The sequence below is a fragment of the Neoarius graeffei genome, chromosome 11 (assembly GCF_027579695.1).
Source record: "Neoarius graeffei isolate fNeoGra1 chromosome 11, fNeoGra1.pri, whole genome shotgun sequence".
Lineage (NCBI taxonomy): Eukaryota > Metazoa > Chordata > Actinopteri > Siluriformes > Ariidae > Neoarius > Neoarius graeffei.
Window position 1 is genome coordinate 3,084,433 of NC_083579.1, and position 15,654 is coordinate 3,100,086.

The 15,654-nt window shown below is 39.5% G+C and overlaps 1 protein-coding gene across 1 annotated transcript in view; it reads left to right on the forward strand.

Annotated features, from left to right (window-relative positions):
* clic4 (chloride intracellular channel 4) overlaps nt 1–11,923 on the forward strand; it is a 38,941-nt gene extending 27,018 nt beyond the window's left edge. Inside the window, exons 2-6 of the mRNA XM_060933276.1 lie at nt 366–475; nt 3,966–4,091; nt 4,186–4,292; nt 6,605–6,786; nt 10,362–11,923. Of these exons, the coding sequence (XP_060789259.1) occupies nt 366–475; nt 3,966–4,091; nt 4,186–4,292; nt 6,605–6,786; nt 10,362–10,526 (690 nt within the window). The 3' untranslated portion in view covers nt 10,527–11,923. The remainder of the gene's footprint in view (nt 1–365; nt 476–3,965; nt 4,092–4,185; nt 4,293–6,604; nt 6,787–10,361) is intronic.
* The last annotated feature ends 3,731 nt before the right edge of the window (nt 11,924–15,654 follow it).

Genomic DNA, 15,654 nt, shown 5'->3' on the forward strand with positions numbered 1-15,654 from the left:
TGTATACCCCGGTGAGATCAGGATGGTACAAAGGTATGAAAAAATAGATCCTGCCTAAACTCAAAGTGAATGACTGACTGTGTGTTAATCCCAGTGTCTATGGCTGGGTTAATCCCAGTGCCTATGGCAATGAACCCTGGCATCTATGACAGGGTTAATCCCAGCGTCTCTGACAAGGTTAATGCCAGCACGTGTGAGAGGGTTAATCCCAGCATCTATGACAAGGTTAATCCTAGTGTCTGACCGGCTTAATCCCAGCGTGTATGATGGAGTTATGGCATCTGGATTATTATTTCTGTGTAAACTTTGACACCTGGTTATTTGGTATTCCTAAAGTGTGTATGAAAACTGTGTGTGTGTTTCAGGCGGGCAGTGATGGAGAGAGCATAGGGAACTGCCCCTTCTCTCAGCGTCTCTTCATGATCCTCTGGCTGAAGGGAGTGGTCTTTAACGTCACCACCGTTGACCTGAAAAGGTACGCAGCTTTTTTTTTTTTAAATTGATTTATGTTTTTAAAATCCACATTTAAACCTAGATTTCTGACAGTCCAGATGGGACAGGGGAGGGAATGACCCAAGAGGAGGAACCTAGAGATGTTTCTAGTTTACAAAGGAATGACAGCTTGCTTGTTATCCATGAACGAAACGATCATGTATCAGAGCGAGCACGTTAACGTGACCCTGTCGTTCATGGTACACACGGGTCTACAGTCCGAGCCAGGCAAAATAACGTGACTTCTGACCAATCAGATTTGAGCGTTGGAGCACGCTGTGGTAGAACAGTCCTGAGTGTGGAGCGTGTAAAGAGTCTCGGGGGTTTAATATCACCATTTTGAGTGTACGATAAAATTATGTGAAGACATCATGTAAGCCGTGTGGAAATAATAAGACAGTCAGGATTGATCCCCCCCCCCCCCCCCCAAAAAAAAAAAAATCCTCTGTGTCTGAGTGAGATTTTCTGCATCTGATCCCCATTCAGCCCACAGAAGTGTGTAATGACCCGACAACACAGAACAGTCATTGTGTACCATCGTGTTTTTTACTGCTCCTCAGCCAACAGTAGCTTCTCTGTGCAGCACTCGCTTCATCTCAGACCGCATCACTTCACACACACGCACGCCATGTGCTGCCATGAGGGGCAAGGTGCTTCCTGTGTCCATGCCTGAGATGTGAGGTCATTTCCTGTTGTTGTGCCCAGAAGAGTGTTGGGAGCAGTGTGTTCCAGACTGCCAGGTCTTTTGGGAAATCTTGGAATAATGATGAATGATTAGGGGCCCAAGCACCAAACGTCCTCAAACTCGACTGAAATTGTTATGATTTTCTTTCTTATTATTTTTCTGCATTAAAAGTAGAGACATCTTTGAAACTTTTCAGTAGACAGAACTCCCTGCTGCGTCTCAGCCTCATGGTGGCGCTGTAGCACATTTCTCAAGAACTGTAATCCACAGAGGTTTGAGGTGGGGTCAGAACCGCAAACACACGACCACTTTTCTTGTTTGATGTTTGTAAAAGGGATCCGCCTTTATAATGACCCAATGCTCCATTCAAGTCCATAACGAGGTTTGTTTGTGATGTAACGTGACGCCCCCCCCAGAGATGAATTATGTTGCTCTTTCTTGGCATATTCCAAGATCTTTGCTGCTTCTTTTTTTTTTTTTTTTCCTCCATCTTATTACATGGCCTAAACTAAATTTATCTTAGCCCCGCCCACTAACTCCATTCACCATGCATAACCTACTTTTCATGAACTAGTCCTTGGATTTTTGGTCAGTCATCACAAATCTGTTGTCAAACCACTCAACAGAGTGTGAAACACAATAATCATCAAAAATAATCATGGGATTTGTAAACAATATGGCTGCCACACGTCAATTAATTCCGAGGAGGTGGAGTTGGTTTACTCAAACAGCTGGAACGCATGATTGCTTGCGTGGATTTGTAAAAAATAAATAAAAAGAAAGTCATGGCAAGGCTAAGATTGAAGTCAGACGTGACCTTGGGGTGTGGTCATCAATAAGGGGTGGGGCTAAGGTCAGATAACTGTTTCTCAGGAACCATGAGTCCAGTCATGCTGAAATCAAGTTTCAGTTGCATTCCAGGGTTTTTTTTTTTTTAAGATATTTTTTGGGCTTTTTGCACCTTTTATTGGATAGGACAGTGTAGAGACAGGAAATGAGCGGGAGAGAGAGAGACGGGGAGGGATCGGGAAATGACCTCGGGCCGGAATCGAACCCGGGTCGCCCGGACTTATGGTATGGCGCCTTATCCACCTGAGCCACGACGCCCCAACATTCCAGGGTTTTGAACAAATTTCAGGCTCTAGTTCTTTGTCCTGAGCAGTGCTTCTGTCCAACCGAATCACCCGCTCGCCTTTTTTTTTTTTTTTTTTAAGTTTGCAAATTTGCTGTGCGCCCAGGGCGAGTTTTATTTGCATTTATTCTGATGTGTGCTTTATTCAGAACATACTTGTGTGAATTGGGAAATATAACACCACATCAAAGGACGTTCTAGAATCCACTCTAAACTAGTCTGGACATTTAAAATTAGTCGTGCGTGTGTGTGCGCGCGCATTTGATTGAGTGACGCTTGTTCCAGGTCAGCAAACTGGTCTTTCATTTGAGTTTCGTTATATGTAGCAAAATCCACCCAGTTCACAGACACACCTGGAACGAACACACACACACACACACACACACACACACACACACACACTCTCTTGTATAGCAGCCCTTTGTGTTGCAGCAGTTGGTTTCTGGAAACGACCAGGCCGCTGGTTATTGTTCTTCTCCAGATGAATCCTGACCTGTGTGTGTTCGACCCAAACAGAATGGAACAATCCTTCTATTCAACACACACACACACACACACACACACACACACAGGTTTTTAGATGAAAATTGCTGCTGGAAATAAGACGACAGTGGTTTGGATTCTCTCTGTGCAGGTGTGACAGCAGGCTGTTGCACCTCCATCCTGACTGAGTGTTTCTCCACCAAGAAATAATTTAATAAACAACTGATGTAATTAATGATCCAAAGTCCTTTCCGTTTACTTTTCATTACCAACCAGTCTTTGCACGTTTTTGTGGTGTAATGAATCAGATGTACGTGCAAATGAGCAGGAACAAGAACCGGATCAACATCAAAATATCAGATGCAGTCATTATGAGGTGAAAAGACAAACCTGTACCATTTCACTTTACTAACTCTCACACTGTCTCCTGTGTAGCATGGTTTTACTTTTATCGTATTATGAGCCTGTTTTAATTCCAGGAACTGTTAGAGAGCAAACTATAATAATATACACACTCCCCGGCCACTTTAATAGAAACTTGTTGTTGATTCTAAGATTCCTGTTCTTGGCTGCAGGAGTGGAATCCAAGGTGTTGTTCTGCTGTTGCATGCTGAGATGCTTTTCTGCTCACCACGGTTGTAAAGAGTGATTATATGCCCCAAAAAACTCCAACCACAAATCTGTCCATTTCCCTCTGACCTTCTCTTATCAACAAGGTGTTTGTTTCCACCCACAGAACTGTCACTCACTTATTCAATGTTTTTTGTTTTCTGCACCATTCTGTGTAAACTCTAGAGACTGCTGTGTGTGAAAACCCCAGGAGATCAGCAGCTTCTGAAATACTCAAACCAAAAATACTCATCTGGATCAAACCAACACCCATACCACAGTGAAAGAAAGTCACACTTCAGTGTGAGATCATGATTTTTCCCGTTCTGATGTTTGAACATTAACTGAAGCTCTTGATTTGTATCTGCGTGATTTGATGCATCAAGGGATCGGCTGATTAGAGAACTGCAGAAAACAGCAGGTGGATGTATGAATGTTCCTAATACAGTGGCCAGTGAGCGTATATCCGTGTGTGTGGATATAGAGCTGTCCTTCTCTGAAGTGTGAATGAATGTGAAGAGCAGCCCATACGCCGAATTTCATAGCCGTGTGTATGTTTTTCAGGAAACCAGCAGATCTTCAAAACCTAGCTCCAGGAACACACCCTCCTTTTGTCACATTCAATGGTGAAGTCAAGACTGACGTTAACAAGATTGAGGAGTTCCTGGAAGATGTGCTCAGTCCACCCAAGTGAGTGTGTGTGTGAGAGAGAGAGAGAGAGAGAGAGAGAGAGAGAAAATACGTGCTGTGTATTCACGCTGCCGTGTTGTTTTTTTACACTCAGGTACTCTAAGCTCAGCGCCAGACACCCTGAGTCCAACACTGCGGGGATGGACATCTTCGCCAAGTTCTCCGCCTACATCAAGAACTCAAAACCAGACGCCAATGAGGGTGAGAGTGTGTCACTCGATACATGCACGCACCAGCCTCTGTGTATCCTGAGTGACGACAAACACCATAAAATAGAGAATGCATAATGTGAAATGTAAATCAACATCCTTGTGCGCGCGCACACACATCGTCTTCTGCCATTGTTTGCTGATAAACGTCACAGTGTGACTGCCTCAAGCTCTTCTTATCCATAATTTACATATCACACAGGCAGGAACACACCCTGTACTTTACATGAGCCTCCGACACACAGGCTGCGAGACTTCAGGGAAACAAACCCACGCTGAGAGAAGATTAAAAAAACACACGCGTCCTGCTTCAGGGATTATTTAACATCATTCCGCTTTAATAACGACACTTTTACTGTCTCATCCACATCATTCTGTGCCTTTAATGCAGAGAAAGCACAAAATAAGATTTTATTTATTTATTTATTTATTTATTTATTGCATGTCTGATAACTTGCTGATAATTTCCAGGTTTGGGGTGAGTAAAGTAAATCTGTCACTCTGTCCAAATAACTGAAAAGTGAGATATAAGTATACAGGGCAGCAAAAATTTAAATAAATCATAAGGTGGCGCTTTTCCTGATCATTAACCTGGAGTGTCTAATCAGCAAGATTGGATTTGGAAAAAGATTGTTGGCTTTTTATTTTGGTTGAACTGTAAATAATTCCCATATAAAGAGACCCGATTGTCGTGTGTGTGTAACACACATTGTACAATATATGTCATTTTTATGCGACAGGTCCCACCTTTTGCTGATACGCGAGGTTTCAGCATCGGTGGTGTGTGTGTGTGTGTGTGTGTGTCTAAACAAGCAAAAAATATCTCAGGTTTTTTTTTTTTTTGTGCCTTTTATATTTATTTCATGAGATCACTCTCTCTTCACAGTTGATTTGTCTATTTATAGACCTCATGCTTGTTGTACTCTTGCCTCCCCATGTGGCTGCTAAAGTTATTACCCATCCAGAGTGTGTACTGAAATTCTATCTCGCTGTTCATAACGTATATAATAACGGAGTGATAAGATTCACTGATTCACATCGGTGCACCGGCTTAACGCCTAACCATGTGATTTCCTCTTACATTTCTGCATAGATAAAATCCTGTTTATTAATATATAATTATTAGCAGAGGTCCTGTGTGTTTTATTATTTATTCAGAAATGTGACCAATTTTATATTTTTAAATTGATTCCTGCTGTATAAACTGTTTAAGTATACTCGCTCATCTCCACTGCTATCAGTGACCAACCCATTAGGTCTCTTCGACAAGTGTTGTATGAATTGTAGGCGTGTCCAGGTGAGATGATGATGATGATGATGGTTATTATTATTATAGAGGAGGAAGAGCAACCATACTGAACTGTATTGCATCATAATCTTTTGTATCATGTTGACTCGAACTGTATCGCAGTATGAGTGGATCGTATGATGTATCGCGTTAGTAGCTGCTTCATACCTTTTTAAAAAAGGAAAAAATAGTTTGGAGACACCTACGAATTCAGTGTTTTTATTTATTTATTTATTTATTTATTTATTATTCATTAAAAGTCACTTCATGTCTTAAAGTAATGATGGATGTCATTTCTTTATTTAGTTGTTCGGTTCTTGATATTATATGGATTACTGCAGTTGTGTTGAATTGGGCTATTTTTAGAGAGTATTTTATTTATTTATTTATTTAACTGTTTGATCTCAAACACCTTTTGACGAGGCACTTTTTTTTTTTTTTTTAAACCACATAATTCCATTTATGTTCCAGATGTTATTTCATAGTTTTGATGTGTTCAGTAATGTAGAAAATAGTCTGAATACACTGAAACACCCATGAACAAGTAGAGTAGGGTGTACAAACTAGGGGTGAACTAAGGAGTCTCCAGTGTCGGTGCTTTGTAAAGTTTTCAGACGTCTTCAGGACAAAGGCATTGACACTTCTTTCTTTTATTTTTCTCAGGAACAAGAGGGGAAAATGGCTAATCTTTTTTTTTTTTCGTATCTTAAAGAACCAGAATTAAAGAGACCCCACCCATGAAACGAACAGTGTGCGTAATACATAAGCAAAAGAAGTGAGCACTCAGAGATTCTTCACAAATGATCTAAAACATGAACATCACTTACTAAAGTTAAAATGTTTCAGTAAGTTGTATTATAAGGAAGTGATAAAATCCCATGTTAGTGCTGTAAAACTATCAGTTACACTGTTCTGTTTTGCGTACATGTTGCCCATAATTCTATTTATTATAGTGGTGTAATTAACTGTGTGTGTGTGTGTGTGTGTGTGTGTGTGTGTGTGTGTGGGGCAAGCAGCTCTGGAGCGAGGTCTGCTGAAGACACTGCAGAAGTTGGATGAGTACCTGTGCTCTCCCCTGCCTGATGAAATTGACCACAACAGCATGGAGGACGTCAAAGTGTCCAGCCGCAAATTCCTGGACGGAGACGAGATGACGCTGGCCGACTGCAACCTGCTGCCCAAACTGCACATCGTCAAGGTGACCAGGGGGAAAAAACAAACAAAAAAGAGCCAGCAACTATTTATTGATTGATTGATTGATTGATTGATTGATTGATTGATTGATTGATTGATTGCAGATATTCTTTTATACTGTCAAAAAGTAAACACTGAGGTAGTTCTTAGAACATGATGCTTAAGCGAGAGCGGAATAAAAGCAGTCTTTTCTGTGAGTGATCGCTGTAGCCCAGCGGCTTTCCAGCAGCACGTTTAAAAAGTCATTGTTTCAATCATTAAAATAAAAGGCTTGACTCTGAAAATATTAATTCACAAATTATTCTCCGAAAGCAAAGTGAATATCGGTGAATAATAACGAAGATGAAGTCGAGGCTCCGATATTCACTGAGCCTGAGGTGGATAACACTTTTTTTTTTTTTATTTTTTTTTTTTAGTATAAATACACAAGTGATTATTGGGGAAAAAATTATTTCAAACTTCAAAATCTTCATGTCAGTGTAATAACTTTGCGGCGCAGACTCGTCTCACTGATCTACGCCGAGTCACATAAAATCCTTTGTTTTGAAATCGATAAAATAAATCCCAGCTCCACCTCCCTTTGAATAGTTTTAGACCAAACTTCGGAGCGTCTTTAGTGCTTTTAGGAACAGCATTTTCTTTCATCATCTGTAATTCTTCCTCACTTACAGTGACGAAGCGATTGGAGCTGTTTTGCCGAGTCGCTCAAGGGGATTATTGAGAAATATAGTCTGAATCTCTTGACCAATCAGAGCGCACGATTTCCTCTAATCACCTGCGTATTTATACTGATATTTAAGTTATTCCATGAAATCGAGTCGTACAGTGGTGCTTGAAAGTTTGTGAACCCTTTAGAATTTTCTATATTTCTGCATAAATATGACCTAAAACATCATCAGATTTTCATACAAGTCCTAAAAGTAGATAAAGAGAACCCAGTTAAACAAATGAGACAAAAATATTATACTTGGTCATTTATTTATTGAGGAAAATGATCCAATATTACATATCTGTGAGTGGCAAAAGTATGTGAACCTCTAGGATTAGCCGTTAATTTGAAGGTGAAATTAGAGTCAGGTGTTTTCAATCAATGGGATGACAATCAGGTGTGAGTGGGCACCCTGTTTTATTTAAAGAACAGGGATCTATCAAAGTCTGATCTTCACAACACATGTTTGTGGAAGTGTATCATGGCACGAACAAAGGAGATTTCTGAGGACCTCAGAAAAAAAAATTGTTGATGCTCATCAGGCTGGAAAAGGTTACAAAACCATCTCTAAAGAGTTTGGACTCCACCAATCCACAGCCAGACAGATTGTGTACAAATGGAGGAAATTCAAGACCATTGTTACCCTCCCCAGGAGTGATCGACCAACAAAAATCACTCCAAGAGCAAGGCGTGTAATAGTCGGCGAGATCACAAAGGACCCCAGGGTAACTTCTAAGCAACTGAAGGCCTCTCTCACATTGGCTAATGTTAATGTTCATGAGTCCACCATCAGGAGAACACTGAACAACAATGGTGTGCATCGCAGGGTTGCAAGGAGAAAGCCACTGCTCTCCAAAAAGAACATTGCTGCTCGTCTGCAGTTTGCTAAAGATCACGTGGACAAGCCAGAAGGCTATTGGAAAAATGTTTTGTGGACGGATGAGACCAAAATAGAACTTTTTGGTTTAAATGAGAAGTGTTATGTTTGGAGAAAGGAAAACACTGCATTCCAGCATAAGAACCTTATCCCATCTGTGAAACATGGTGGTGGTAGTATCATGGTTGGGGCCTGTTTTGTTGCATCTGGGCCAGGACGGCTTGCCATCATTGATGGAACAATGAATTCTGAATTATACCAGCGAATTCTAAAGGAAAATGTCAGGACATCTGTCCATGAACTGAATCTCAAGAGAAGGTGGGTCATGCAGCAAGACAATGACTCTAAGCACACAAGTTGTTCTACCAAAGAATGGTTAAAGAAGAATAAAGGTAATGTTTTGGAATGGCCAAGTCAAAGTCCTGACCTTAATCCAATGGAAATGTTGTGGAAGGACCTGAAGTGAGCAGTTCATGTGAGGAAACCCACCAACATCCCAGAGTTGAAGCTGTTCTGTACGGAGGAACGGGCTAAAATTCCTCCAAGCCGGTGTGCAGGACTGATCAACAGTTACCGCAAACGTTTAGTTGCAGTTATTGCTGCACAAGGGGGTCACACCAGATACTGAAAGCAAAGGTTCACATACTTTTGCCACTCACAGATATGTAATATTGGATAATTTTCCTCAATAAATAAATGACCAAGTATAATATTTTTGTCTCATTTGTTTAACTGGGTTCTCTTTATCTACTTTTAGGACTTGTGTGAAAATCTGATGTTTTAGGTCATATTTATGCAGAAATATAGAAAATTCTAAAGGGTTCACAAACTTTCAAGCACCACTGTACATGAGCTGATAGGCGATGAGGCGCGTAGCACTGAGATTGAGTGGAATAACTGTTTTATTCTCTCCACATTCACTGGATTTTGAGAAACCGAGCATTTTGTTTTTGTTTAATTATGCAAATTCGATAAATAAAAACTTGATACAAAATGTCCAACAAAATAATTTCTGCTTAGAATGTAAACAAATCAGCGAAATGACGAGCAATTTGTGAAAAAAAGCGATAATATTTGAAAAATAAAAACAAAAAGAAAATATATGTTCTTCCCATCAAATACTTTCATTCCATATTGTGTTGCCTTTTTTGGGGGGGTTTCAAGTAGAGTTTTAATTTCGTCCTCGGTTGGTTCAGCAAGATGCTCCGCCATTTTGTTTTTCTCTACTTACGGTCTATGAGCTGATGTCTCCTAGTAGTAGAGTAGCCAATCAGAGTGCACGATTGCTCATATGCAGTGAATGTGGATAGAATAATCATAATAATTATCCATCTAATGCAGCTGCACTGTTTAAACACCAGACGCCTCAATCTGCACAAACCACAGGACGCTGGTCACATGACCAGGTGTATTCCAGTCCGCCATTTTCAATGCAGTGAACCTGTAGGACGTCTGAAGCCTCGTCACAACTTTTTATTTATTTAGTTTCATAAAGATTGGAGTATTAAAGCGTAGAATACTTTTCAGAAACTCAGCACAAAATTAACATTTTCATACACACTTTTTTTTAAACTATTATTTCTTTTTAAATTTCACACTGGAGACTCCTTCCATAACATAACACAAATGTTGAATAAACTTCTCCTTACTTAAAGAAAACATTGATTGCTCACATTTCTTTGTTAAACAACGCCGGTTTTAAAAATGTTATTAGGCGCACACGTCATTGTGAATGAGCAGTTACTATAGAAACGACGACGTGTCGGAACACCTGATTGCATTAATATAATTCTTAAACCGCTCAAGCTGAGAAACACACCAGCGGCCATTTTGTCGTCATTCCTTTCCGTATGACCTCCGTTTCACTGCCTGTTGTTGTTTTGTGGTGAAACGTCGCTCTCGCTCAGCTTTTTGTTTTACAAAATGAACCAAAACCTTTCCAACCAATCAGAACTGAGCGTTCAATCACACGCCTGTCTGTTTTTCATCGCAGGTGGTGGTGAAAAAGTACCGAGGCTTTGAGATTCCTGAATACATGACGGGTGTGTGGAAGTACCTGAGGAACGCGTCCGACCGCGACGAGTTCATCAAAACCTGCCCCAGCGACAAGGAGATTGAGATCGCTTACGCCGACGTGGCCAAGCGGCTCGTCAAATAAACGCCCTTGCCAAAAAAATTATATATATATATATATATATCCCCTCCCCCTTTTCCTCCTCCTCCTTTTTAACCCCGCCCCAAAACTGGGACTACTTTATTTTCACACGGGGGAAAACAACTACAGACTTTTTTTTTTCCTTTTTTCCCCTCCCCGTTTCTTTAGAGTATAATAACCCAGTGCATGACGTATAGAGATATATTTTCTTTCTTATTCTCACACTTCTTAAAGATTCTACATTTGAAGGTTAAATCTGTTGAATTCTATTTAACCATTTTTATTTTTTGTTTGTTTTTGTATCACATGAGACATGGAAGTGTTAACGAGTGTGTGTTGGTTACAACTCAATATGGCGCATGTTCTCTCTCTCTCTCTCTCTCTCTCTCTCTCACACGCACACTTCATCCTGTAGCAGCAAAGGAGTGTGTTTCCACCAGCCTTTTATGATTTAGGCCAAAAAACCCCTGCTTTTCAAAGCTTACACGGTGAGCATTACTGAAGCTTTTTTTTTTTTTTCTGGTTTCTGACACAAATCGAATCTAAACAGTGTTGGAAGCACCAGTGTTTTTTTTTTTTTTTTTTTTTAAATGTTTTTTCAGAGCGTTTCGTCAAGCACTGGCTGATTATCAGACTCCGACATGAAGGCAGACCTTGAAATTAAAATCCAATCTTTTATTTAACACCCCCCCCCCCCCCCCCCAAAAAAAAAAATATTAACCTTTTAGTTTAAACCCCGCCCACTTGTGGCACTTTTTTTTTTTTTTTTTTTTTTAAACACACGGCAGTTCAGCCAATCGTTTCATTAATTTCAGGCGTTTGATTTGTACTTTACTTGTCGATGTAAGAAAGAAAGAGGAGTGTGAAGAAAAGGAAAAAAAATAGTTTATATAGTAATGCTAATATGTTGTGTAGATGGGTGCCAAAACTTTTACTGGTGAACCGAAGGTGATGAAGTCCTTCGAAACTTGATGAGATTGTTATATAGATTTTTTTTTTTTTTAACAACATAGCTAAAAGCAGACTGAGTTTTTGGACTTTTTTTTTTTTTTTTAATAAACTTTTGAATGTAGTTGAACAGAGGCCTTACTCAGGTGCATGAGTTTTAACACGATGCCTCCTTTGGCCTTAATCACTTCCTTACAGCGCTCTGTGTGTGTGTGAGAGCTCCAGCTGCGTATTCAACATCTGTAAAGGGAAAAAAAGGGGGAAATGCTGCAAATCATCACCATCCAAGGGAAAAGAAATAAAAATAATTTGTACTGTAGAAGGAAAGATGAAGTTTATATCTTGGTCTAGAAAGACAAAATTACAGCTTTATTCTTTTTCTAATATTGGATGAACTAAATATTGGAATTTTTTTTTTTTAGTAATTTGAAATAAAAAAAGCTACAAGAGTGCTTTTTTTTTTTTCCTCTCTTCTTTAAATATATTTTATCTTGTTGGAACTGTTCTGTTATCATCTGTTGATCATCAGAACGCTTTCTGTTCACAGCTGTGATGTTGAAACACCACACACACACTCCGACAGGGCAGAGTTTACATGCAACAGCTTCAACATCTGAGGGGAAAAAAACAGCATTTTTTTAACGCCAAGCTTAAAAAGTGTCTGAAATGATTTAAAGGTGCCGTCTGTAATTTTTCTAAATCTGTGATCATTTTAAAGATGCTGTAGATAAACTCTCAGATCATTTACAGTGAGTTTTGTTTCACATCACTTTTAATCTGTTGCTATGGTGATCAAGTAAGACCATTAGAACGGTTCAAAACAAATGCAAAAAAAAAAAAGCAGCAAGAAAATAAAGGATGCAGGACCTGAAAGCCACGCCTTTACGGTTTCTTTTCTCTAGAAGAGACTACGCCTCTGGCCGGGGGCTGGAGTCGGACTTGATCCAGTTTCTCCTAGCTGGGTGGAGTCAAAAGTCTGGGGGTGGAGTTAGACTTGTGCATATGGGAGGAGTTGGTGCTGATCCAGCTCCACCCCCTGGACATCTGGTTCTTCAGTACAGAGAAGACTCAATAAAAAACCAAGACCTCAGAACTGTGGTGTTTTCACTCAGTAAGAATTGGTTCTTTTACATGACTTAGCAAGCATCTTTTAAAAAGTTTATATTTTTTTCATACTTAATTTTTTTTAATTTTTATTAATTTTTTTTTTTTATACATAATTTTTATCCCTGGAGTTTTAAATTAACTCCATCCAAAACCAGAACAGTACTGCTCAGCTCCACCCGTTTTTCCATTTCTTGGACGTGTAGCAGAGGGCTCTGAACTTTACGAACTGCTCCTTTAATATGAGATGACATTATCCGGTACATTTCAAAGAAATTTTACTTCAGTCTGGGAGGGGGGCAAGTATTATTTTTTTATTATTAATTACATTTCAAACAGTGATTGTTTCTCCTGATGAAAAATGCAAAACTCATGCTTCAACATTCTCATTGGAAATTTTTTTCTCACCTGTTTCATCTTGCCTGTCAAAACCTGAGTTTAAAATGCTACGATGGGGTATTAGAGCCATTGTAGGTAAAACAAACAAAACAAAAACACTTACAGGTGGGGTTAATATTTTGAGAGGGGAACAAAAAAACCCTCAGAATTTCCAAGATTAAAGTTGTACGTTTACAAGACAAAAACTCGGATGTTCTCAGAGATTTTAAAGTCATAAATTTGTGAGGGGGGAAAGAAACCTCAGAAATTCCGAAATAAAAAAGTCTCGGATTCATGAGGGGAAAAAAATGCTTCCTGGCTGCAGTGCATTCTGGGAAACATCAGAGAAAACCTCTTAAGGCCTACAGTGGCTCTAATACACCATGATCTGATGAAGAAAAAGAGTGGTGTGATTTGAGATGTTCCTCATCCCACACCGTGAGGAATTCTGACTCTGAACTGAATCATGTGCCTTCTGAAGATCTAAATATCCAGCAGTCAGGACACTTGTATCTTTAAAATTTTTTTTTTAAATTGGTCTTGTTCAGAAAGATGAGAGCTGTGACTCCTCGTCTCACTGATGTCTGACTCCGATACTCTGAATGTTGAAGGTTTTGGTGCCTTTTTTTCCTGTTTGTCTGTTTTTGCATAACACACACGTACGTACGTTCTTACACTGTTCATGGAAACGCTGCATGTTACGCCATCTCGCTCTTATCAATAATAAACTGCTGGCAGCTATGACTCGTGGGCTTTGTTTATTCAGTGATTAGGGTCTGAATGTCAGATAAAGTGCTCAAGGAGAGAAACAATGACGCTAATAAAAACAGCTGACTCATCTCATCTCATCTCATCTGAAACCCATCAGTGAAGACTTGTGTCAAGAAACGTAGACGATAAGACAAGTTATGTTCCGTGTTTGTCCACAAGGCGGCACTGCAGTGAACACAACCCAGGTGTAAAATCCTTTACACCACAGCTGCTGAATTGCGGATCCTGATTGGTCAGGAGGTGTTGATTAATTTCCGAAAACATCAGCTCTGAGAGTAGTGCAAGTTCAAATGACAGCTTTATGCAGTGTTAATACCTCATCACCGATACAGTGATGTTTATTTAACATTTACAGAAGGAGTCTCCAGGATCAGAGGTAAAACCAACTTTCTGATGTTTTCAGACATCTTCAGGAATGAGCAGTTTACGCATTAAGGTTTAAACGTGACAAAGTGGAGAGTTTTTCCGTCTTATTAACTTCAAGAGAGAGAATAAAGAAAGATCGGCTGGTGAGGGAAAGACTGTTTATCGCTGCTGTAACATAAGCCAGACCAAGAGCTAACTTGTTTCAGGGGCGTTCTACAGGTTTAGATGTAACTAAATGCATATTTAAAAAAAAAAAGTTATTAAAAATGTGTAATAAATATAATTATTATCCATACAGGACACTTTTTCAATGGAATAAAAACGTGTTCTATTCCCTTCTATAGCGGGTTTCATTCATTTGGTTTGATAGCATGCAATATTGTTAGCATATCGCTTATCCTACATGTATTATGTCACTCTACTCAATGGAGAATGAGCGTTGAATATGGTTTATGATATTGCACGGTTGTCAAGACAACATGACGTCACACATCAGAGACGTAAAACTTCCGCACTAGTGAGTGACTGGGACAATTTGTAAACAAACATGGCCATCAGGTTTGCTTCGTTAAATACGGAAGATTTTGAGAGAATTTTGAAAGAAAAAGACGCTGGTCTATATCTGGTCTATCAGATATATTCCACTCAGCTACTCGTCTTTGACTCGTTCAGTATCATGCTCGCTGAATGGAATATCTCTGATAGACCATGAAAAAAAGCCAGACAATATTATTTAAAAGTTTCATTGCTGGTAAATTGCTGTAGTGTAAGAGAAATTTAAAAAATTTCAGAATGTTCCATTTTTTGGGGTAAAAAGTCAAATTCAGAGACGTATCGTAACTCCACTTGATCACACCATGATATCACTGATTATTTTCCTTTAACAACACAACATGATTATTATACATCTGATATAATTGAGCTGCATGGATTATTCCAGGTTGTGTTTACTCAGAGTTTGACAAATACAGGCTAATTTACACACATTTTCTACAAACATCTAAAGAAGCAGCTCAGATTATTAATGTTGTTCACCCTGAAGCGTAATGTGTTCTCCGCCAGATTTTTATTCTAAATGGTAAAGTTTGCAGAAGCAACCAATGAATCGGAGCTGAAATTCAAAGCTTTTACGCTTAATTGTGATGAACGTTACAGTGAACCACTGAATAAAATGATACAGTACATCATGAGCTAACTGGATTTTATAACCTGTAGGTGGACGTTCTGTATAAAACAGCTTGGACAAAAGATTATAGAATCCAAAACAAGTAGCTATCATTAGCTAGAGTTTCCAACTCCAGTCCTGGAGAACCTTCTGTCTAACACACCTGGTTCACCTCAGCAGGATCAGTTCATTAAAACTGCACAGGACAGGAGGTTCTCCAGGAACAGTCAGCATCACTTCACACCACTGCAGGGTGAAAACAGTCCAATCTGGCAACACACAGACTCGCCGATCTGTTATGACTCACTTGACTGAATCGGTTCTTTTGAACAAACGCGTTTAAAGGAATCAAACTCTGCCCGGTTTTGATTCAGGAGCGAAAACAACATGCAAGGAAGC